The sequence below is a fragment of the Gymnodraco acuticeps genome, unplaced genomic scaffold, assembly GCF_902827175.1.
Source record: "Gymnodraco acuticeps unplaced genomic scaffold, fGymAcu1.1, whole genome shotgun sequence".
Taxonomy (NCBI): Eukaryota; Metazoa; Chordata; class Actinopteri; order Perciformes; family Bathydraconidae; genus Gymnodraco; species Gymnodraco acuticeps.
This window is the reverse complement of record NW_022991216.1, coordinates 3,711,117-3,735,315: the sequence shown is the minus strand read 5'-3', so window position 1 is coordinate 3,735,315 and position 24,199 is coordinate 3,711,117. Positions and strand designations below refer to the sequence as shown.

General features: G+C 41.8%; 1 protein-coding gene across 4 annotated transcripts; it reads right to left on the bottom strand.

Moving 5' to 3' along the window:
* Positions 1-844: 844 nt before the first annotated feature.
* On the bottom strand, positions 845-21,617 carry pik3r1 (phosphoinositide-3-kinase, regulatory subunit 1 (alpha)). Of its 4 annotated transcripts, XM_034238873.1 has the most exons (15): positions 21,349-21,617; positions 18,995-19,635; positions 10,008-10,100; positions 9,789-9,863; positions 9,380-9,511; positions 8,575-8,776; positions 8,143-8,225; positions 3,445-3,646; positions 3,183-3,363; positions 2,967-3,092; positions 2,737-2,879; positions 2,463-2,639; positions 2,291-2,365; positions 2,027-2,197; positions 1,397-1,586 (listed from the first exon to the last, which is right to left on the bottom strand). In XM_034238873.1, the coding sequence occupies exons 2-15, from the start codon at positions 19,329-19,331 to the stop codon at positions 1,397-1,399; spliced, it is 2,187 nt and encodes a 728-aa protein (XP_034094764.1). In that variant the 5' UTR covers positions 19,332-19,635; positions 21,349-21,617. The 4 variants fall into 4 exon arrangements, with proteins under 4 accessions (XP_034094763.1, XP_034094765.1, XP_034094766.1 ...); XM_034238872.1 differs by lacking the exon at positions 21,349-21,617 and having other exon boundaries at positions 845-1,586; positions 18,995-19,331; XM_034238874.1 differs by lacking the exons at positions 8,143-8,225; positions 8,575-8,776; positions 9,380-9,511; ... (2 more) ...; positions 18,995-19,635; positions 21,349-21,617 and adding an exon at positions 6,059-6,509 and having other exon boundaries at positions 848-1,586.
* Positions 21,618-24,199: the final 2,582 nt, after the last annotated feature.

Below are 24,199 nucleotides of genomic sequence, written 5' to 3'. Positions count from 1 at the left end.
GTAAGAAATAGTATTTGTGACTGAAGCAGCTCAAATACTCAGAAGGCTCTGCCTGAGAAGAACATTAGTTTGAAGCAAAAAAATAAAATACTCATCTTTATACCAGTTGTTAAAGTAATTTATAGTAAAGTGTATTTTGCTATTATCTTTTAAAAGCCATAAGCAGTTTTTCTTTTACCGTACCTTGGCATTTTGACACAAAATATCCTCTTGGATATTTACACAGGAAAAGATACTTTTCAAGCAATAAAACAAGCTTATATCGTGGGTTGCAACAGAATAAAACACAGTTCTGAAGAAATAATGGAGAAATAATTGCATAGCAGATCAGAATATAACTAAACAGGAACTGATCCATTTTGGTATGGTGCACTTTGATTCATGACTTTTCACATATGTACATGAGTCCATTCATAGTTTCACCTGCCCACAGTAAAGATCAAGTTTGCTTCTGCACCACAATGCAGACGCCTCGTCCTCTCTGCTCTTCTCATAAAAGTCCATAGGAGTCTTTTTCAAAAAAATTAAACTTTGTTTAAAAAGTGCCATTTTGCTACATTTATCAGCTGATCCATGGTCTGCTACTGAACAGTTAACACAAGCAAATGTGTTACACATCCCCCTGATGCCACACATTTTCCTGATTCTATGAGTTTTGGTCACATGGACAATCACACACACTCACAGCCACGTACACAAAAACACTTGTGTTCACACACACACACACACACACACACACACACACACACACACACACACACACACACACACACACACACACCACACACACACACACACACACACACACACACACACACACACACACACACACACACACACACACACACACACACACACACACACACACACACACACACACACACACACACACACACACACACACACACACACACACACACACACACACACACACACACACACACACACAAACAAAGAAACAAACACAAAGATGACGTTAAAGGAAAATAAAACGAAGAGTGGAAAAATAAAGTCGTGGCCGGTGAGTACACTTCCATTTGAAGAGTTCATCTGTTGCGATTAGACATTCCCGGCTGGTAAAGCTTTGAAAAAGAACAAGCACCATTAGGAAAAGGCCTCAAACGTCCTCGGCTGCAGAGAGTTCAGCAGTTTCCTCTCCATTCTGTGCTCCCACAAAAAGCAACGGAGAAATACATCTACATTCAGACTCGCCTCAGGCTCGTGGTCGGGCAAAGTCACTGAAATGTTTCAGGCTTCACGGAGCCTCTTCCTCCGATTTCAAATCTGGGTCAGGCAAACAGAGCCTCTTTTTTCTTTAAAACATGGAGTCCAAGGACCTGTATCTCTTAACTCTCTATGAGGCCTTCTCTGTGTGTCCGTGGAAACAGCCGGGGCCTCACCGTCTCTGCTGGGTGTAAACGGGGTACGCTAGCGTCACATTCAGAGAGTCATTGTGCTGGACCAAAGACGTGTGCTGGTAGTGAAGTACGAGTTCTTTCAGTGAGCCGTAGAGGTTGTACGGCTCGGCGAAACCAAAACCTGAGGGGGTCTTGTTGATGACGCAGTGCTTCACCTCACCGTCCACACTGCAAAGAGAGGAAACACAGTCACACACAGGAACAAAAGCGCTCTTTCTGACCACTCGCTATTTAAAAACACGTCATCAAGTCTTAGAACAATAATAAGCTGCTCATACCTACATTAAACAAATGTTATGTTGATACTAGATGTAAGAAGATTGATTTTAATGTAGAGGGGGATTCTTATTGTGGAAAAATGTAGGCCAAAATGTATCTGATGCTAGTATGATGCTCTAGCAGTATTTGCTGAACAAGTCAATATCTTCCCTTTTAGTGACAAAAAAGACGATGAATATGGACGATACCCACTTGAATTAAAACTAAACACTGCTCGAGCATCGTATGAGCCTGGGATGAACATAGGAATATAATGTTGGGTATGTAGAGGAGGAACCTGACTACAGTTTGTGAACTAGCAGCTGTATGAAACACAGGTAGATACGTACACAACGCTGCAGGCGTAGCATCCTGCTTTGCTGCTGTCTCGAACCAGGAATGTTCCGTCCCTCTTGCCCTGGAGGAGCGCCTCCGCCTGCAGCCGGTTGATGTTGCCCAGTTTCCAGGACCGCTCGTCGTGATGAGGAAGGTCTTCATCATCGTCCACCATAGAATATTGACTGGAAAAACAAAACAAACGTACACAGGTGTAAGTTATGAGGGAACACATTTTTACAGTCAGTTCATTTGTCAAAAGTAAAACAGATACTCACTCTTCTGTGTTTTCGTTCTTGATTCCGAGCCACTCGTTGAGTTTCTTCTGTCTGACTCCCTTCTGGGTCAACCACCTACAACAGAGCGAACATTAGAAACCAGGGCAGATCCAATTTGATTTTCCCCAGAGGGAAGTTTAAAGTTTCCGGAGCAGCTGATCAGAGTACTCACATGAGGTACTGGTCTCTGGTCTTGCGCAGCTGGATGAGGTCGGGCTTGATGCTGTTCATCCTCTTGTCGATCTCCCTGTAGTCTGCAGCCTGTTTCTTCAGGTCCTCCTCCAGTCTCCGCTTGCTGTCTACGATCTCACTAATCCGGGACTTCAGCTTCTCGTAGTTGCCCATAATCCTAAAAAGCAATAATGACGTTGAATTTCAACACAATCCATCTTTTATTACGTGCTACAATCGCTTCTTTTCCATGGCACAGTGTGATGTATTCTTACCTCTGGATCTCCTTTTCGTTTCCTTCTCTCCTGAATTTCTCAATATACTCCTTGCTGTAGCGCTCTTGTGTTTGGCATTGCTCCTCGAAGATCTTGATGGTTTCATTAAACGCCTCGATAGCTGTCCTTTTCATTTGGATTTCCTGGAAAAGAAGGCACAGGGTTAGTGCATGTTGTGGAAATATTGCAGTACAGTTTAGGATGGTAGTCGGACTCTGGATTGCACTCACTTGTGATGTTCTGGTGTATTCTTCATACAGACGGTCGTACTCTTTGTTCTTCTCCTGGTACTGCTGGTGGTACTCGCAGAGCTTCCTCCCCACGGCCTCAATGTTGTCCTCTTTCACCACCTGATCCTAAGAACAGAGACAAGACAGTTGCAGTTCAATTGTTTGAATTCAAGCATTTTAAGCGCTGCTAGTTTCCACTCTCAGCTGCCGGCTTACCTGCTGGAGTTTGGAGATTGGATACAGAAGCTTGACGTCCAGTTTGGGGTTGTACTGAGCCAGCGACTCGTTGCGATAGTGGTTGATGAGCTCCACAACTGAGCTGAAGGTCAGAGGGTCCGAGAAGCCGTACTTCCCATCCCGGTGGAATATCTTAATGAGCTTGTTGTTTCCCCCTTTCCTGTAGACGAAAAAAGGTGTTAAATGACCTCCAATAATAGAATAGAAGCTGGTAGATAAGAGGAAATGGTTTCAAACTCACCTCAGAGTCAGAGTGTAGTCTCCGTGCATCTTCGTAGAGGCGTCTCGCACCAGGAACGTACCGTCCGCCGTGTCCCTCAGCTTCTCGTTGACCTCCTCCCTTGAGATGTCTCCCCAGTACCATTCGGCGTCTTGCAGCGCCATGTTGTTGTTCATACCGTTGTTAGTCACAGCTGTGGGCTTGGGTGGTTTTGGAGGTAGAGCTGTGAGGAGAGAAATAGAATAGATATTAATTTACTGAAACGTGATTGGAGCACATTCACATGAAATGGGTCTCCACTTGAATTAAATTATTGATTTTCTGTCAACTAGCAGCGGTGTTAATGCTGCTGTGGATCACGATTCAAAGCATTTGTTTTCCCGTCTTTAAAGCGTCAGAAACACAACTGGATACCAAATTTGAGACCCACTACAATCAATTCTGTCTGGCGTAAGGAGGATGCTGGGAATCACACACTAGCTCTGTGACCCGTTCACTCGTTTTTTTCCCCATTGATTTAACCGGGATGAAAAAAAGCTGCCAGGGGAGAGGCGGTAACAGCGAGGCAGTGGGGGGGGGGGGGATGAATGAGTCAGGGAGAATGAATTTCATTCAAGAAAAGGACATTTCTATAAATAGTCCCAGCTGCAAAAACAGCGTTTGGTATTAGCGAATAAATGATGCCTATCTTTTATTTGCTACACGGCTATATTTTCATTTTAAAATGAAACAGAAAATAAATAGGTTAAAATGCATTTTAAAGAATGTTGTCAATACTGAGCTGCCAATATATTCCCCTTCAAGGTTTAGTATCCGACAAATATCCAGCTTTAGTGTTAGACAACCAGTTATGTATCATAGTTCAGTATTTACAACCCAGAATCAAATGTGATTTTCCCATTGCAGTTTAAGGCAGCACAAAGAGTCTAATTTGCATTGTATCTATGGTGATTTTCTCGTGACGTGATGGAACATTTAACCACTGCTGTGGACCCTAAAGAAATACATGTTCAACATGCGGTTGCTGCTCACAAGCTAATAGTTTCACAGTGAGGTTAGCTGTAGCAGAGCTAAGGTAGAGAGCTATTTTCAACCCACAATCTGCACTGCCTTTGTTCACTCCCTCTGCATCACAGCCTCTCTACAGCGACCCTCAGGACTCGCTCTGAGAACACATGCACTGTGCACTGGCTACAGTTGTGACATGGCAGAACAATCTGTGCAAAATGCAGCCTACCAACTCAACCACAGCTCAGGGTTTCCGCTGCACTTCTCAGAACATTTGCCTTTCAATCCACATTTCCTCTCCAGATTACTAGAAAGAATCTTGGTCTTAATCCCATTTGTGGACAAACCAGTTTTACCCATAGTTTACATTAGCTCCACACATTTCTACAGATAGACAGCTTGCATATCGCATTGACTGCAAAAACAGAGGCAAATCAGACTGTTTCACATCCCAATCTCAACATCCAGTTACAAAACTGTTCAGAGCAGCCTGCTCAGTAACGTGTTACATCACTTACCACAGCCAATCACATAGGGGGTCTGTCACCAACCACTCCTGCATCTTTCATTTCCGGAGAGCGATGAGGTCATTCTGAAAGCCTTTATACTCCCTGCTTTAATTCTTAACAACACTGCAGCTAAATGGAAACAAATGCATTGTTGGCTCTGCAGCGTCCAGCTTGACGTCCTAGTATGCATCCGTTTTAAAAAGCAGTTGTGCAGCAGAAAGAAAAGGACCTGCAGCCTGTTTCCATGCTGCTCCTCTGTGCCTCTCTCCCTCTCTGTGAGCTGCTCTCTCTCCTGCAGGCTGCTCGGCCCCTCCCCTCTGCGTGAGTCGTGCGGAGCTTTAGTCCGACCCACTGCTGGCACTCAGACAAAGCCAGCTCTGCTGCAGCAGCACGTACGCAGCTAAATTATAATGCCTGGCCCGGTCAGCGGCACCCAGAGCTCCAAAATACGTCTGTAATCCCACAGCGTGACAGAGATAACTCCACTGATTTCCTAAGTGAAATTAAAATAGGCCCAGTTCTTGGTAAGGTACAAGGATTCAAGAGGAATGCAGTCCTGCCAGGTTCAACTGAGGAACCGTTGTTAGGACTCTTCATGAATAACTTAAGAAGTAGCTCAACTGAGCACAATAACTAGATACAAGTGGATTTGAAAACATGTTTTAATGCCAGAGACTGTGACCTAAATGCCTCTTTCTTTAAGAAGTCTAAGGAAAATCAAGTCAAATATTCTGTAGGGTTTGAAATAGTTATTTGACCTACTGTGGCAACACATACAATTTTGATAATGGTTGAATATTTAACATGTGACTGAATTCACCAACTTCCCTCAGAGAGAACTAGAGCTTTGTGTGCAGTTAGTGAGAATAGCTACAAACTGTGAAGCACCAGCAGCTGCCAAAGGCAAAACTGCTCTCTAACAACTATGACTGGACGCTAAAATAAATACAAAAGATATTATTCTTGTTCTTTTCTTTTCTTCAGCTAGAGTATTTGTTTCTTAATCTTCAGGCCCTTTTCATTATAGCCTGAAGGCAGAAGTATTGAAACACACTGCTCTACTCTTGTATGACAATGAGAAAAGATTCAAATAGAAAGACACAGAACATCAGACTTACGTTGCGAGTTGTGCATATTTTGTTGAATCATCAATTTCTTCTTTGCGACTTCGCTGTTATTCCCAAAAGGTAAATTACATCCAACAGAGTGACTTTCAAGTCCTCCAGCAAAGCTCCATTTCATAGTTTAGGTTACTTAAAAAAAATTCTTTGAAAAAAGGTTTCACAACAGCTTTATGTGCTTCTGAATGAAATCCGGGTAATCCGCTCTCCGTGAGGCGACTGTCTAACTGACTGAATGAGTTCCTGCTGCGAGAGTAAGGTACAGGTCTGACTCTCTCTCTCTTTCTCTCTCTCTCTGGACTGTGCGAGGCCTGCTCGCTCCGAGGCAGATAGTTAATGATTAGGGGTAGCTGGTGTCAGAGCTGTTCTGAGAGCAGCCACTCTGCCAGCTGCGTGTGTGCGTGTCTCTGGTCACTCCCTCGCTCTCTCTCCCTCTGTTTGTAAAGGAGGAGGCAGGGGGAGTTCAGTCTTAGTCTTATGATTAACTTGCAAAGTTTCAAATATTTGCTGAGGTGGGCACTTTGAGACAGGGAGGAGATGTGGAGATGAGAGAGAGAGAGAGAGAGAGAGGAGAGAGAGAGAAGAGAGGAGAGAGAGAGAAGAGAGAGAGAGAGAGAGGAGAGAGATAGAGAGAGAGAGAGAGAGAGAGAGAGAGACATAGGACGGAAGCAGCCCTAGGTTTTACAAGTAAGTGCTCTGTGGAGCAGGCCCACTTTCCAGCCAACCAAATCTAAGTGGGCCTTTTGTCGCTTACTTAAAATAGGCACGCAGTAACTGGGAGGAGGCACGCACACACACACACACACACACACACACACACACAATATGTGTTTACAAAGTAGATTATTCTTTCTCTCTCTTCTTGTGACCCTCTGTATGAGACAGGTGACTGAAACCAGTTTGGGACACCTGAACTTTGATATTAGACTGCGTCCTCTGTGTGTGTGTGTGTGTGTGTGTGTGTGTGTGTGTGTGTGTGTGTGTGTGTGTGTGTGTGTGTGTGTGTGTGTGTGTGTGTGTGTGTGTGTGTGTGTGTGTGTGTGTGTGTGTGTGTGTGTGTGTGTGTGTGTGTGTGTATAACAAGAACAAACAAAAAGTGTTTTAGGGTTTGAGTCCTGCCCGCCTGCCCGCCCTTCAATCCATCCATCTCAGTGCCAAATGCTCCCGCAGGTGCAAATGACTGACAGCTGAGCGTGGCCCATGCACAGGAACATTATAAATAGACCTAACAGGTAATAAAATGTTGAAACAGCCACAGTCAGCCCTGGGCCTCCGGGCCAGCAACGATGGTGCTTTTAACTAGCACTGTAAAAACATAACTGTGCCACGCAGAGCACTTCACTCACACACACCCAGGTCAGCTTCATCTGTGCAGACCACCACTGCACCAGCCATGCAAAGTGACTCTGTGCAGCTCTGTGTTTGACATATTACAAAATAACAACATCACCCCTGAAAAAGAATCTCCCCTGTGAAGAACACCAGAACAAGATTTCATCAGTTCACACACGTCCTGGGCCATGTGTTCACTATCAACCAGCAGTCACATTCATCACACAAAAACACCAGAAACCAAAATCAACACTAGCAGAACATGTTGTACTCTGTATTAGACAACTTCCCATGGAATCATTGTACCATGTCATGAACTTTCAAACCCGACCGCAAGGTTTATATCTGACACGGTCATCAAACAAGGAACCTTTGTTTGTAGCTAAAGCTTTAGAACCAGTGTAGACCTTATTCAAACAGTTCAACAGTTTTGCAACAATGATCATCAGGGAATGTGTTTCAGTTCAAACACGATAAAGTTGTCTTAACTTGCCCTACAATGTCAGTATTTTACCTCCAGTGTACCCCCCTGGGCCTCAACACTCTTTCTTTAAGCTATTAATAGATCAGGTCTGAGGGTGTTCAGTTTATGTTCTGCAGCTCTAGTCCCTGCAGAATATACAAATCAAACAGCAGCAGTGCAACGCTAAACAGTCTTGCATTTCTTTTTTAGATATAGATATTATTCGAGCAGGAACACAAAAAAAGGCAACAGCATTTGAAACGTTGTGCATGACGGTGGTAGCTACCTGGAGCCGCCTGACTTTCACTCAATTCACTGGTCACCAGAACCTCAATGATCTTGATGTGGGCCTCCAGGCTGGGTTCACAACTGCAGAGGGTGTAAAAACAAAAAAGGCAAGTTAGATAAAGTTCCTGTTTCACAGCCCGGGTGATTCTCTGCTGCTCTGATTACTCTGTGTCTCAATCTGATGGCAATTCAGGCTTAGCTACTTTAATTGTGCAGAACAGCTGGTAAGTAGAAAAGCTCCAACCTATATCTGTGCACAGCTAAACCCACGAGTGCCTGACAGACTGTTGCTGACAGTGTGTTGATGTGCGAGTGTCTGGAAGTGTGCATGTTTCAGAGTGTGTGTGTCTCAGTGTTGCATGACTGAGCCTGCACACTTGTCTGTCGCTGCCTGAGTGTCTGTCTCTGCCTCCATCCAGCTGACACCCACCTGGTGGTCTGCTGTCTGAAGAGCACAGGGCTGAAGATCTCGCCCAGGGCTCTGGCACTGAGCAGGTTCTTGGACCCGTTTTGGCACACTCTGGAGAAATGCCTGAGCAGACAGTGGAAGGTTAGCCAGTACTGAGGAGGCAGGGTCGGGGCGCTGGCGATGCGACGTAGCAGCTGAGCACATTCCTCAGGATTCACCACCTCTGTAGAAACAGATGAGGACGGCCGAGAGGTCAGTTAGACAGATGTGAAAAAGAAAGATCCTGCCTGAGTCGAAGTGGAGCGTAAAATGAGAGGCGTTTCTTTAAACAATGAAGCGGTGGAAAAAGCGTGTCATGTGCAGTTAGGTTATGAAACCACAGTGAGATTGTGGTTGACAATGAGCGTAAGGTACACTGGCAGGTGATTGGCTGCTGACAGATGCTAGAGATAAACTCTCAGGCTTGTTTTAGTTCCTATTAACCTCAGATATCCTGTATCTGGCCATGTGACAGAAAGAGAATGCAGCGCGACAGAACAGTGTGGTGTGAGAAGTGTCTCTGCTCTTGCAACAAAGAAAGATAAACGGAAACTAATCGATGGAGAAAGTTACAAAATACACTTGTAATGCACTAATTACTGCGAGGGAAAAAAGCACATTTGGTTAAAAACTGAAAGTCTAAAGGGTACTGACAATGCTTTGTGGTTTTGTTTTCAAAGAACTGAATGTTCAGCAGGGTAGAGTGCATTCATTTCATCAGTGTTTCTGTTTTTCTGTGCAGAATAGAAATGATAATTGCATTTGTGCGGGGGTCCTCTGCTCTCACCTTTGGCAGTGAGGACCATCTGAGCGTATATTGCAGTGGGGATGATGGGCTGGGGGAGGTCCTGCAGGTACCTGCGCAGACCGTCACACAGGATGGGAAGCTCCACCTGATCCAGGTCTGCTGAGGGGGGGTCTGCAGCACAAAACAACACCCGTTTAAAAACTAGAAAGTCTTTGTGCAAAGTGAAATACGTCCTTACTGGCGTTTGTGCAAACCGCAAACTAAACCATTCATACGTAGATGTAACCATGGAAGTACTTTCTGCTCTTTTAGGTGTGTAGCACACTTTGTAGGTCACCTCACACTGTTATCTCTGTTCGTCATCAACTCTTGCAACATTTCTTCTTCCTCATTCAACTATTGAAAAACGACTGACTTAACATAGGCTGATAAAAGAAAAGCTGCTTACCACATTCAAAATACGGTTTCACTTCAAGTCCACCACCAGCAGTAAATGTTCGATATAAAGTGGGGTTATCCACACCTGCAGATAATCACAGAAACAAAACTCATTACATTTATTAAATGAGAAAACTATCTGGTCATAAATGCACATTCAAATGCGGTTAACAAAGACAGGCAGAGGTAAAAGGTACATTTAAAGTACTGTTTCCGTGGTGAAGCTTACCTTTCTTCTCAATAGTTTCGATGAGTCTGGCCATCATGGGTGGACTCGTCTCTGGGAGAGAAAACTGCTCCGTCAAGTCCAGCAGGCAGAGACCTGGAGGAGGGAACAACACATTGTCAAAAAAGGTGCTTTTTTTGTAAAAAGAAGCAGGAAGTGCTTTCTACTATTAGTTTTGTGTCAATGCTGTCTTGTGTCACATGTTCTGATACATTATGAATTTGTTAACCATGTGTGCCAATTGTCAATGGGTGGGAAGCTGGCCCTGTGAAACCTTTAATGTTTTTTCTTGAAAAATCACTTAAAATAAATGATCACCTTTTATAAAATACAGAATAACTGCCAAATATGTTTCTGTTGATAAGCTGGTTACACTGCAAGAGTGTATGACATTTTAAATCATGTGGCTTACAGATGACTTTTAGCATCTCAAGCTAAATTCAAAGTGCTTATAAAAAATGAAAGACATTAAGAAAATGGCATTTAAAATCAGTCATTAAAAAGAAAAGCTAATCAAATAAACATTAAAAGAAAAAGTACATGGATAAAAGTTACAGTGCAGTCTAAGATGTGAATAGTTCAATTAAAAGCAGCGACAAAAAGAAAAGTCTTTAGTCTGGATTTAAAAGTAGTCAGAGTTGCAGCGGACCTGCAGGTTTCTGGGAGTTTGTTCCAGATATTTGGAGCATAATAAGATCTTTTACTTACACATGCAAAATATCTTGCAAACCATGAAAGGACAGAAGTGCTTTCACATTAAATGTGGCTAGGGCTGGAAGTCATGTGAGCCAGCCAAGGCTGATTAGGTGTATGAATTAAAAACTACTCAGAAGTTCAAAGAGGAAGCAGGTACGAGACCAAAGGACTGCCTTCAAAAGTAGAAGGTGAGTATTTACAACAGCCCGATTCAACAGGAGGTGCTGAGCACTCAAGTTAGGGTTTGCTGGACCAAGAAACTAAGCAAATACCCTGTGATATGAGGTAAGCCAGGCCCCAGATTTTTTTTTATATTTCTTTAGAACTTTGTACCCAGGTGTGGACATGAAAGGCTGAAGGGGTTGGCAGGGATTTTATTTGGATTTGCAAAGGCGTATTTTGAAAGGGTATTTCTCTGAAAGGCTCAACTGTTCAACACTGCAGATTCAAAATGTTCAGAAACTATGAATGGAACCCTTTATAGTAACCATATTTTTCTTCCTTTCTACCTTAAGAAATATTAAAATGTTTGAATCCACTGGTCCCATTGATGCAGGCATGCCAGTCATTACAGAAGAACTACCCTCCTCCACCACAGAGTGTTCAATCAAGCCAATAATGAACCACTTCATCCAATTCCACATCCTCTTTGGCCAGCGCAGCTCACAGGCTGGCATGTTGCGTGTGAAGAAACTGGATTACTGAAGTCCTTGCTAACCACATAACACACACAACTCCATGTAGGACAACTGGTCATCTGGAAGACATTATTGGAACGGCAGAGCGGGAGGGGTTTTTCTCAGAAGCAGTGAACTCCGAGATGGAACGCCAGAGTTTCCCTAAATAGAGAACGGGACACGCAGCCCTGCCATCGCACACCTTGGAAGTGTAACCTTTCTCTCAGACAAGATATCTAACACGGCTGCCATTCTACAGCCAATGTTTTTTCGGAGAAACCTGATTCATAGGCTGAAGTTATATTTAAACTTCTAACCCACCCACATATCCAATGTTTTATCAAAGAAAATTGCCCAAAGCCACATCCTAAGGCTAGTTTTATTAAAAAGGTGAGATTTCTGACATAAGAGGTTTTAAACATGGCATTTTGTGAATACGTAAGACTTTTCAACACGTGTTTAAATAGCCACATATTGAACAATAGGTTAAATAAATCTTCTGTGCATGTTTCAAGTGGCTCAGTGATAAACTCTTTAACGTGAACACCTGTCAAAAGAGATCCAAAAGTATTTTTTGTTTATTTATTTACAATCTATAATCTGTGGATGGCCTCTGACTGACACGGGGTGACTTGGAGATAGAGTTGCTTCTTGGTACTGTCAATGATGTGATCGTTTCAGCAACGATGGAATTGTATCAAGTAGCAGACAAGATATGGCAGAAATGTTTCGAGCTATCGGTGATGACTTCTGAGATGGCTTGGCAAGAGATCAAGCGCGCAACATGCAGATACTCGCCGGAGCCCATGGAACATGTTCAAATATACACACAAATCATTTAGAAACAGTTTTTGAGTTACTTTACGCAATGATAATCATTTTTGAAGTATATAGATGGCAGAATGTATCACATCTCTTTAACTGTTTACAGAGTGCATGAGTTGGATGTATGTTATGCAAGTACTTAAGGGTAGCTGAAATTCTGGGCTGTTTACATTCAGCCACACGCGTTAGCAGCTAAATTATAATACCTGACTGTATAATCAATGCCACAAACACACTAAATATCTTTGTATTACTGCAGTGCTACTACAGTAATAGCACAATGTTACTGTTGTCCTACTCTATTTAGAACAGCAGAGGGTCTACACACTGCATGTTCTAATTTTCAATGGATTTTTTTTTTGGAAAGGAGAGTATGGAGATAGGGGCCCCTTGGACGTGTCTGTACAAGCCTGAATGTTTAGCAGAGCTTCGCATGATATCCCAGAAGGCCTCAGCCAGTCAGTTAGTGAACCACAGGTTGAGGAAGTCAATGCAGCTGCCACTAGTGCTGCTGTGGTGTTGGGGGGCCCAGCCTGAAACCGTATGTCTGAACCGAACAGACTGCAGACTGTGGGCAGGACAGGCGTGGGGCACCACCGACAAACTAAAGATAGCACACACTTTGGATACATTTAGAGGGTCTACTCGAGTAACCAGCATTTTCAAGTTATACCGTTTCTTCTTGTCTGAAAAAGGTCTAACTGGGGCACGGCAGTAAAAACCAATAACCAAGGGATTGTACTTCAGACCGCGCACACATGGCTGCACATTATTGAGCAATAGGGCATTATATTACAAAATATGTCACATATGTTTCATGTAAAAGTCGGTTGTACAGTAATTAATAAGAGAGGGTGCAGACCTTCAACAACTTAGAAAACACATGAGATTTAACATGAACAAATATGAAGTGAAGCTCTAACATGCTTTAACATGCATGTTCTAGAAGTCAATGAATGATACAAGCTTTGAGCTGAAGGAAGTAAAAAAAAGCAGGCAATGTCTCCTCCTGCAGGAAGGAAGCTGCAGTGCAGAGGCTGAGCAACAGCCAATGAGGAGGCTGTTGCTACAGCCTGACAATTAACCCTATAGAGGAAGGACCATCGATGAGTCACAACACACACATAACCACAGATTCCTGATGTGCAATTAACTGCGAATCAGTATTTTAAAAACCCACTTTCCAACACCTTTAATACGCCATTACTACCTGAAGAGTACATATGTAATGCCTTCAAGAAATATATTCAGAATGCAGACAGTAATGTTTTCCTAGCTGTTCCCACAATGCGGATTGATTTTCAGGTATTCCTTTTACATTAAAGTTGCAGTCAAACACATAAGCATCGAATAATATTCATTTTTGGTTTATTGTTTTTATTATATAAGACACAGGCCTAACTCTGGTTGTCCATTTTTCATCACATCAAATGTCATTATATTATGATATATATATATTCTCTCATGCCATGACTGGAGACTTAGATTTACTACATTTAAAAAATGGTCAAACTTGTGTCAATCTTTAAGTAAAAGTAATCTGTGAAGGTCTTCATCTGCGATTGTTTTTAAAAGACGTTCAGGTGCAATGTGAGTTATGCACTGATCCAATGTCATTTTATTTCTCGTTTTGAAAAGAAAACTATGTGAATATGTTAAAGAGTCAAAGCAAATGTTGGTGATAAATTGATATTTTTTAGTTTCTGTCCAATAGCTAATATATAGAAAACATGAATTACGTTGCTCTGTTCCAATCTTAACTCAATTAAGTTTTTCAATTATGAATCATTTTTGACAGTAATCAGTGCAGAGCCTGGTTTAAGTTTTATGGACGTTTCAGCTTCATTGACCAGTATTTGTCCGAAAAATAATAAAGAGTTATCAAATGTAAAACCTTACAATACCCTGATAAAGTGATTGTACTTCTTGCACTACGTTGTACATGTTTAACAGTGTAACTACTAATCTGTAAACTACAGAACCCTTACCAAAGCTGGTTAAAATAACTGATGCCATCGACCTTGTTCAAAGCATTACACAACGCCTACTCCACAGCACAAAGCTCACTCAGTATTCAGCTCCACTAGCTCGTCCACCTCCCGGTCAAATACAGGACATATTTGAAATACCTTTTCTGGTCCCCTTGACGTTGTGCCTCTACCTAATCTAATCTCTTGTCTTTCTTTCTTTCTTTCTTTCTTTTCTCTCTCTCTCTCTCTCTCTCTCTCTCTCTCGCAGTAGTGTATTTGTCTTTTGTAGAGATTTTTCATTTATTCTTTATATATAAAATCTCACCTAGGGCAGCAAATTGGCTAGAACCGGCCCTGGTACTAGGCCTCAAGAGCCTTTCTTGTGCTGGCAGACACATAGAAACAAACAAAATATTTTTTAGCTTTTGTCCAATTTTTAGGGGGCGGTGGATTAGTTACTACTACTTTTGTCCTCCGAGACTTTTGCCAGGAATATCACAAGCTAATATTTACAACTAAAAGAGTCAAATGAAACTACAATATTAAAATGAGCCTCGGGAAAGCAGCATGTACAACGACAGTGTAAAACAGCAATCGCTGGGTTCCTATTCAGTGTGCATGCCATTTATTGTCCGGTTGCATTGTGCACCAAGTTACTGCAATCAGCACTTAGCACAATACTGATTCATCACAAAGCTACAAATCAGTCTACCATGCAGTCTGTGTGCAGCCCTCCACCAAAGAAGCACCAACACATTCCTGGCTCCAGCTGCCTTTACGCCCACAGAGGAACATCGGAGCAAATACAAACAAATGATAAAACTTCTGTGCTGCTGTTTTCTTTCTGTCACACTGATTATCTGATGTGTGATTGTGCTTCCTAGAAGAAAAAAAGTGAACTGCATACCACTGTGTGTGAATCCAAAAGATAGGTTGCAACATGCCCAATTAAGAAAAAAAGGGAGAAGGGAATTCTTAGAAAAGAAAAACTGAACATATTCAATAGAGGCCCAGATGCATCATGTCAATCTCCAGCTTTTCTAAGAACTCTCCCTGCTAACGTCTCCTTTGTATCAAATGTCCAACTCAACCTAAATGTTCCATACAGTAAGTCTATGGCACAAATATATGATGATTTAATCCACTTTTGTTTTCTTTACTCGTAATGAAAAAGGCAGTTTATTTACAAAGAATAATCCGCTTTTGCAACATACTAAAGTCATATTCACCATAGAGGTTTAACATGTTTGAGTGAAATGGAATTGTTAGTAGTGTAATGTACTGTTACATAAGAACTGAAAACATGATAAGCCTCAGACTCAGAAAAAGGTGAGGATGAAGCTTGATGGCATCAAATCATTCCTTAAACAAGACTAAGCATGTAAGGTTGAACCATGTGAGAGCACGTAGAAATAACAACCACTTATTCACTCCTTTATCTCCAACGTTTAGAAGAATGTGCTCTCAGACTGGCTGCTCAACAGTTTTGCACGCACACATTTTTTTTAACCATGTAGAGCCATCATCAACTTGACTTTCAAAATTGAGAAAAGTCTGACTTTATAGCTTTGAATTTCTGCCCGTTGATTTGATCAAACTTGTTTTGAAACAGTTGAACTTTTAGGAAAAACTCCGCCTTTTTCAAATCAGTTCTATGTTTCTGTATACATCAAATAGGAAAAGGAGTCTACTTGAGCTCTGGGTTTCAATCTCCGAGTTCCTTTTTCTTGGCGGGCCTTAACACATATATATTCTCTCAACTGAGAGGCCCAGAGAGGGAGCAACACTTTAATGTTTAAAAAAGGCTGAGAGCTGGAATCAGGCGGAATAGTTTCCCAGCCTGGTCCTCTTCTCTCTCTCCCTCACCCTCTCCACATCTGCTGCACTCATGTAAACCCCTGTGGCTCGGAGAGGAGAGGCCCCTCCATTCTCCACCTCTTTCCCCCCTTCCAGAGCTGACTGTAGGAACTATCAAAACATTAAAAAAAAAAGGGAGAAGGGGGAGGCGGAAGGAACAAAAAAAAGCTAAGGAGTAGGCGGAAGGGAGTGAGATCCCTTGGTGGTGGGTAATAAATCACACACACTCTGGGAGCAACAAGAGCCCAGCCTCCTCGCAGAGCCCCTCTTCAAAGCCCCCTTGAGCACGCAGAGCCCGAGTCCCACCCACCGCCCCCCCCCGCTCCCTAACGCCTGCATCGACCCCTTTTCCTATCCCACAGCCCCGTTCCAGCCCTGATCCTTTTGCACACCATCCCTCACACGGACCCTTTAGCAAGCACAGGGGCTCTCTCTCTCCCTTACCCCACAACCTAGGGGCCCCTTCTCTCCTCTCCCTCCCCCCCCCCCCCCCCCCCCCCCCCCCCCGCTCCCTGTGTCTCCCACCGCTCAGGACACAGAGACTTTTCTTCTCCCGGTGCTACATTCACACTCGCTCCAGGCTCAGCGCTGCCACTCAACCACAACACAGCCATTTAACACATGCCCCCTTCATACGGCTCCTCGCTCAGCCTGCAAACCACAGCAAAGAATTTCACAATCGCACCACAAAGCGCAGAAACTGGAAACCTGGCAGATACAGCTGCTCTTTAGGTGAGCAGGCAGCCTTAAGCGCACATTGGTGCAAGCCGCAGCGTCTTTAAAAAGATGCACGTTTTTTTAATTGCAGCTCATAGTTGTGGCATGAGCAGTAACGCTGATTCAGATTTCAAAAGGGTCATTTTATATGCAAATATCTTTAAACGCACGGAACTTGAACGCAACATGCTAAATACAGCTTACTTTACATCTCTTGCCAACAAAAAGAAACTACAGTACAGCAATAATTGGTGCTTCTATATGCCACGTAAAACCCTTAGCAAGTTATCTTGCATTAAGGAAGTATATGATTAGACTTATTTGCCCTCTCACACCAAGTGAAATAATTGTCATTCATCTCTTTGTGTCTGCTTAACTCTGCGCACTGCTTTCTGCACATCTGGAATGTACGAAAAACAGCTTTAAATGAAGTTGTTTCATTTGAGTTGTTTATTGTAAAATTCTTGTAAATAGTTTTGTGAAATTGTGGGTTTACGAGTGGTTTAGTTTTAGAGCTAAAGTCCTGTATTTCTATGTTCTTGCTAAGTAAATCATAACACAACCTTGAAAAATGTTGATGATCAGTTAACAAACTAAAACAAAGTAAACTAGACAACTTTGAAGATCTAGGAAAGCATTTTTTTCAGCCTTGATGAAGCTATCCAAACTGTTTCCCCAGGCTTTCAGAGCAATTTGTCCTAATGACCGGTATACAGTGATCGTATCATCGTTCTCTACACCGATAAGGGAAATATAGCCCTAAAGATGGTGCTTTTGGAGAAACGTAGATGATACCAGCTGGTAATATATGGCCGATATGCTCTGGGGTTCTATAGCCTGGATCAACGCCAATGTTGTCCCCTGGGACTGAGCGTGGTTCACATCCAGTGCAGCTGTACAGCTCTGGGCAGAGCCACTTGTTGTCAAAGACAGCAACTGTTCTGCTAGTTCATCATGTTTCTCACACTTTGTTAACCCAAATCCGGTTATGCGTGTTGTTTCTGTTTTCAATCAACAAAATATTAGTTGGGGGTCAGTTGATGACATGGTGCCAGATGGGCTTCACTGTTATCTTGTGACCAAATGTTCATGTCAGAGAAAAAAAAACTAAACCGCTTTAGCTGAGCGAGAAATACACAAACTGAAAACATGCAAGAAAATGTATGTATGAGTTTAGATGAGGGTTTACACCAAATTGCAAACATGGCAATATGGAGCTCACACCCAAGGCAAGGGAACAATGAAGACTTTTTTTAGATTACAGCAGTTGAGTATACTGATTATTGCCACAAAACATGAACTCCTGAATGTATACCACTGTTGTAGCACAGTAAATCAAAAATTTCAAAGTAGTCAGTGGAGGGTTTGGAAAGGTGACATTTTTTTGGAAAAAAAGACACTGAAAGGGGCCTGAATTATTGTCTACTTAGCATTTTTATTGTTTGAAGAAGTAGAAAGTAGGGCTTTAAGACTAAACCCCATATTGACCAATGATAGCTGATGTAATATATATCAACTGAAACAAAAAAATCATGAATCGGCAACAATCTAGATAATCTAATTATCTCAATATTTCAAGTGAAAGACCAAACAATTAATCCAGTAAAGAATTGTGTGGTAAAAAATCAGTAATGAAGAAAATGTGGGTTGCAGCTCTTATACCTCATTCACACCAACGCAACTCCGGTTCAAGCTCCGAGCTTTTCAGGTTCAGAACCGGTTCTTCGGTTTAGCTCCGGCTCTTTTCACACTGCACAGAGTCCGACTGGTGCTGCGTCATTGCGTCATCGTTTGCGTCATGACGTAACCGTTTGCGTGCCTGCTTCATAAAGCCAAACCGTGCGGAAACCCCTCACAGCTCACACCGACAACAACAACAATGGCCGATTGTGTTGAAGCGCTACTCGTTTTGGTTTTGCTCTGTCGAAACAAAATGGGACGACTTTACTACCAACTTTACAGTCGTTACATGCTACATTCAAAACTGCTTTACAATCGTAATCATCAACTTCAACGACGATTCCGATTCCCCCTGCCTCGACGGAAGCGTGACGTATGCGGTGCTTTTGCTCTGGCCGGAAAAAATGTTGGTGCTTGAAACGAACCGGATTCCGGAGCTAAGAGGCTGCTCCGCTGCGGTGTGAACAGGAAAACCCGGTGGTTTTCAAGCTCCAGCTCCGAACCGGCCCTGAAACACCGTTGGTGTGAATGAGGTGTATGTGGAAAAGTGCTGTGCTATTAAACTCACCTTGCTCTGAGTCGCAGTCCCCCCCCACCCTGAAGACGCCTGGAGCTTCAGGTAGGGGTCTGAGGGGCCGTGGCTTGGGGGTGGGAGGAGAGATCCACTTATTTCCGATGAACTCGACATATGTCCCAGGGAAGTCCCCCTTTTCCTGAGTGGTTTCATTGAAGCCTGGCAGCCAGCCAATCTCATCTGGCCTCTGTTCCAGTCCATCAGTGTACCCAAGGGCCACCAGGGCTCCTTTGCTTACCAACAGGATGTCCCCCACATGCAGACTGATGTCCTCCTCCCTCTCCTTCTTGTAGTCATAAAGCGCTCTGTACTGATATCCTTCAGCACTCATATTGAGCTCTTTGTGCCAGAAGTGCTTTCGAAGATTCAACCAGAAATGTTACTTTTCAGGTTTCTCTAAGTATGTGTTCAGTCCAGGTACACATTTGCTTGTACAAATAGTTGTATGAGTATACATTTACCAATACCAAGAAAACGTTGGTTGTTCTTGGGAGACAACACTATCTAGCTTGTCTTCATTCTTTCAAAGTTCCTGTCTCTTCTGAATGATTTTCGGCTCTCTTGGAGTGGCGCCTCACAGTATGTACCCATCAGTACATGGCCTGCAGCTGCAATCCTCAGAATACTATCCAGACCTGTAAAGTGAGAGTGGAGGCCATTTGTAACACATTGCATATGACAATTACAGTATGTAATGCTCAGATGTCATCTAAAATGTACTTAATGAGATATAACACATTTAACTGAGTTCTGCAGGAAAGTTATTGAGGATTTTATTGTGGTGGTAAGAATACTTATAAGAGTACTATAATACTTTATAGTTGGCCAAACTTACATTTTAAGCATACGCAACACTTTTAAGAATTGTAGTATTTTACCAGGCTAATATTTTAGCACATACTTAAAATATATTATTACTTTATACTACCTTTGCAACTATACTTTGACACATGGTAAGTTGGTGGCAGATCATACTTGCTTTGAAGAAAAAGGGCAATATTTTTGATGAAGTGAACCATTAAGCTGCCTTTGTTCAATCATGTAGTAATATTTTTTTATGATTTAATGGTGTACACAGTATGGTCCCATACTGTACACTACTAATGATCATCTGAGAACACAATGACTATCCGGCAGTACATTATTTACTGATGCAGACACAAATAGTGATTAGCTTTTTTCTTTACATGCTGCATTTAACCGTTTCTGGCTTGATGTGTTAACACACATTATCTGTGCTCTTCAGCCAACAGTCTGTTTAGCCAGACTGCTAATGTTAGCATGATCCGTGACAGCTTAAATTCTCAACGCTGCAATTGTTATATAACTAGCAGAGGTGGGAGAAGTACTCTCAGATATTTTATTTGTGTAAAAGTAGAAATACCAAAGTGTAGGTATACTCTGTTACAAGTAAAAGTCCTGCACTCAAAATGTTGCTCAAATAAATGGATTAAGGTATTGGAATCTATATACTTAATGTAAAAGTACTCATTAAGCAGATTGTCCCATTTCAGAATAATATGTATTATATGTTTTTATTATTATTGAAGCATTAAAGTGTTCTCAAAGCTGGTAAAGGTGCAGCTAGTTTTAATGACTTTGTATACTGCAGGATAGCTTGTGAATTTACTCCAGGTGTAACTAAAGTCTGATTTAAGTGTTGATTATATTTCACATTATTTATCAAAAAGTAGTGGAGTAGGCCTACAATACACTTTTACCTCTGAGTTGTAGTGGGGTATAACTACAAAGTAGCAACACATTTAAATACTCAAGTAAAGTACAAGTCTTTCAAAAATGTACTTGAGTAAATGTACTTAGTTACATTGCACCACTGATAATTACTACATAGTAACATCTCTTGGTCAAAAAACTGCCAGCAAACTTGTGGATTTTGAAAACACAGAGCTGCGAGATATACTAGCAACTTGTGTTTTAAAAGAGTAAAACAGTAACGTTGCAGAAAAAAAATGTCGAGAGAGCAGGATGGTTAACTGTGAGCTAAGTTGGCTAACATGCTAACGTCAGCTTGTTAACACGATCGGCCAGCGTTCATTCTGGAAGATAAGAGTTTGCTATAAGGTGCCATTGTGAGTTACATGTTATTAACATATGCATGAAACCGACAGTAAATTAGGAATTGCATTAGATTAATAATAATGTAACAACATTACAATATTGGAAAAAGCTTTTTCAAGTTAACGCAGAGCTCAAAAAGTAACCTAAGTTTTACCAAACTGGATTAAGGTAAATATACTGATATAACAACTAGCACTTCTTAAAAAACAGCACTTCGTAGTTCGACATTCGCTGTCAAGTGATCGAGCTTGTCATGAGTAACTACATACCGAGTCTGCATGGATCCACATGCGATCCGACGATCCTCTTCCACTTCGGTAAACTTAACAGTTTATACGGGATATTATACGAAAGAACGCAACCCTAAACAGATCCTTTATCAGGACGGTTTAAAACATATAACTTTCACTCGCGTTTAAATCCGGTTTAACAGGCAGAACAAACTGTTACAACCCACAGCTTGTCGACATAACGGCACGACTCTCCCGTCCTGAACAAAATGCTCCCTTGAACGTCGCCCCTGCGGCCAACAAGGGGCAAGACAAAGCATGGCCTCTGATTGGCCAGCGTCACTGTCAATCATTAACATCAGTCAATCCGACCAGTCAGATTGTCGCTAGTAGGGCAACTCTCCTCCTTCAATGTTGGAACACCTATGGAAATTACATAACTTTCTGCACGCAATGTATACTCAAGTCCTTTTGGTTTTTATTATCATCTGTTCTCATACTCGACGGGGATTATTTTCACAGCATCCAAAGCAATAAGAATGAGGGCAATGTAAAGATATCACTTTACAGTGTAAACTACATGTGATACACAATCTTTCCAGAGGATATGAAGAACAACAACTATTGTCGAATAGCCTGCTTCTCCTGTCTTTTTTCTAATGTAATACCATAAACTACAGCTGGTGTGTTACATTATGTGTCAGATAATATCCACAAAGCAGGAAATGAAGCATACAAAAGTTGTATGTCACACCCAGGAACGCACATAACCACACTCAGTGGTTATTTATTCAGGCTATAGCTCTCCCTTTTTGTGTATTTTTTCATAAATCATTACATGTTCTCAGTGTGGAAGGACCCAGAATCCTATAGTCACTATCTGAGGCACATGACTGTGAATGTGGGTGGCCTAATTATGGTCTGGAAAGAGGGCAGGCTTCTGGCAGGAATCCCTAGTATAAACCCGGCTTTGCTAAAAGAGGCTGTAAGCAGCTTTGTACAAGGGAAGGCCTCTGGTGTTCTGCAGTCAGACAGGCATCAGTGGCCATCACCAGTGTCAAAAGAGGAAGGAGTATAAAATACAGGAGATAATGTGGTTTTGAAATCAATAGTAAGTAGGAACTTGAAATTGCTGTTCTGTGCGTCAGGAAACTTTATCAAATGCACTTGATGCATGTCTTTGAGTCATCTTGAATTTTTTTTGACAAGAAAAAGCCCAAATGTTGCAATTTCCCTTCTACTATACTGACCTCACAGTTACAGTTAACTTTGTTTGCATGAACAAAACATCTAATTTTAATCCCTTATATATGCCAGGCCAAATTGTGTCCAGTAGTCACTGGATATTATAGTAAAGATTTATATTACTGCTGCAGACAATAGAAGTTAATATTTGAAACGCCTACACTATTTAATTATTGACTTTGCCAGCACCACACCACACCTCACACCCCAGGCTCTTGTGGCTCAACTGCTTCCCGGCAGATACCTAAACTACCTCTGAAGGATATCTCACTTGAACCACACATAAACGCTTACTGAACCCTGTTTCATATTTTCTAACGAACATTTCAGAGTGACACCTACAACAAAGGCACATCAAACTTCCCATTAACTTTGTTTGCACAGAATATTGCAAAAACAAGCATGTTGCGTTCATACTTGGTGACTAAAGGAACACAAGAATAAAAGGTGGTTAATCTTCAAACACAAGGTTACTCATCAAGTGTTCTTCAATTTCTTTAACAGGTGGACATCTATATTTAGCATCTGTGTTTTGGTGAAGTCCTGAATCTCAATAATCTCTTAATATTTCCGTGACTCTCAACTGGACACTGGATTTGTTGATGCTTAAAATATTTTGAACTTAATACAAAATTGTACAACGTTTCTGATTGCATCTTCTACTTTAATAAACTACAGCTGATAAACAGTGTCATGACTGAATTAGTACATTTTTGTCCATGGTAACTTAACAGAATCTACTGATGTTTGATAAACAGATCAGTTTTTTCTGCACTTGTCATCTTATCAAGCATGAAAAGTACTGGGTCCTTTTCTACGAAGTTGTTTAAACGATTCAGGCTAGCAGTTTCCAGTCTTCATGCTAAACTAAGCTAAGTTACTGCTGACTATGAGAGTGCCATTGATTCTCTTATCTAACCCTTTTACACAGATCCATTTAGTTTATAATGAGCTGCAGCCTATGTTTCCTTGTAGAAATCCTTGAAATGATATTTTCTCTCTTGGACTGTTCTAGTACGTCGCATGCATTATTCACTATGTGAATTATGCACTTTTAGTTGACACATTTCATTGAGCAGTACTTGAGGTCCACCATACTGTCGGACCTCCTCAGCTTTTATCATGCTAATGTTCAAAGTGTGAAGTGCACATGGACCACCTACTGTGCTACAGCATTCCAAAAACAGACGGAAATGGGTCAACAATGCAGAATGATATTGCTAAGGTGGCCAAAATCCAACCTCAAGTTAATGATATACTGTATCTACAAATATCACAGGATTAAATAAATAGAAAAACCTAAATGTAATGTAAGCACTGCTTCTTCATATGGATAACACTTGCAATGTCTCAATATCATTTTGAGCATATGTTCTTCTAAGTCAAACATTACCTCTGGGACCTAAGAATTCATTCTGCGTGGATTGGGCCCCTTAAACCATTAATCTATGCAGTTTTTCAGGGCTTTCATAATGGATAACTTTAGTGTGCAGAGCTCTCAGGCTCTCATCATTTTACCCCTCCTATCCCTCTATTCACTGATTATTTTACTTTTGTGAGCAAGCTGAGAATTCTCACATGGGTAACCCCATAATGCTCACTAACATAGGATGAACTCATGAAATGCATCACCCACCAACACTTA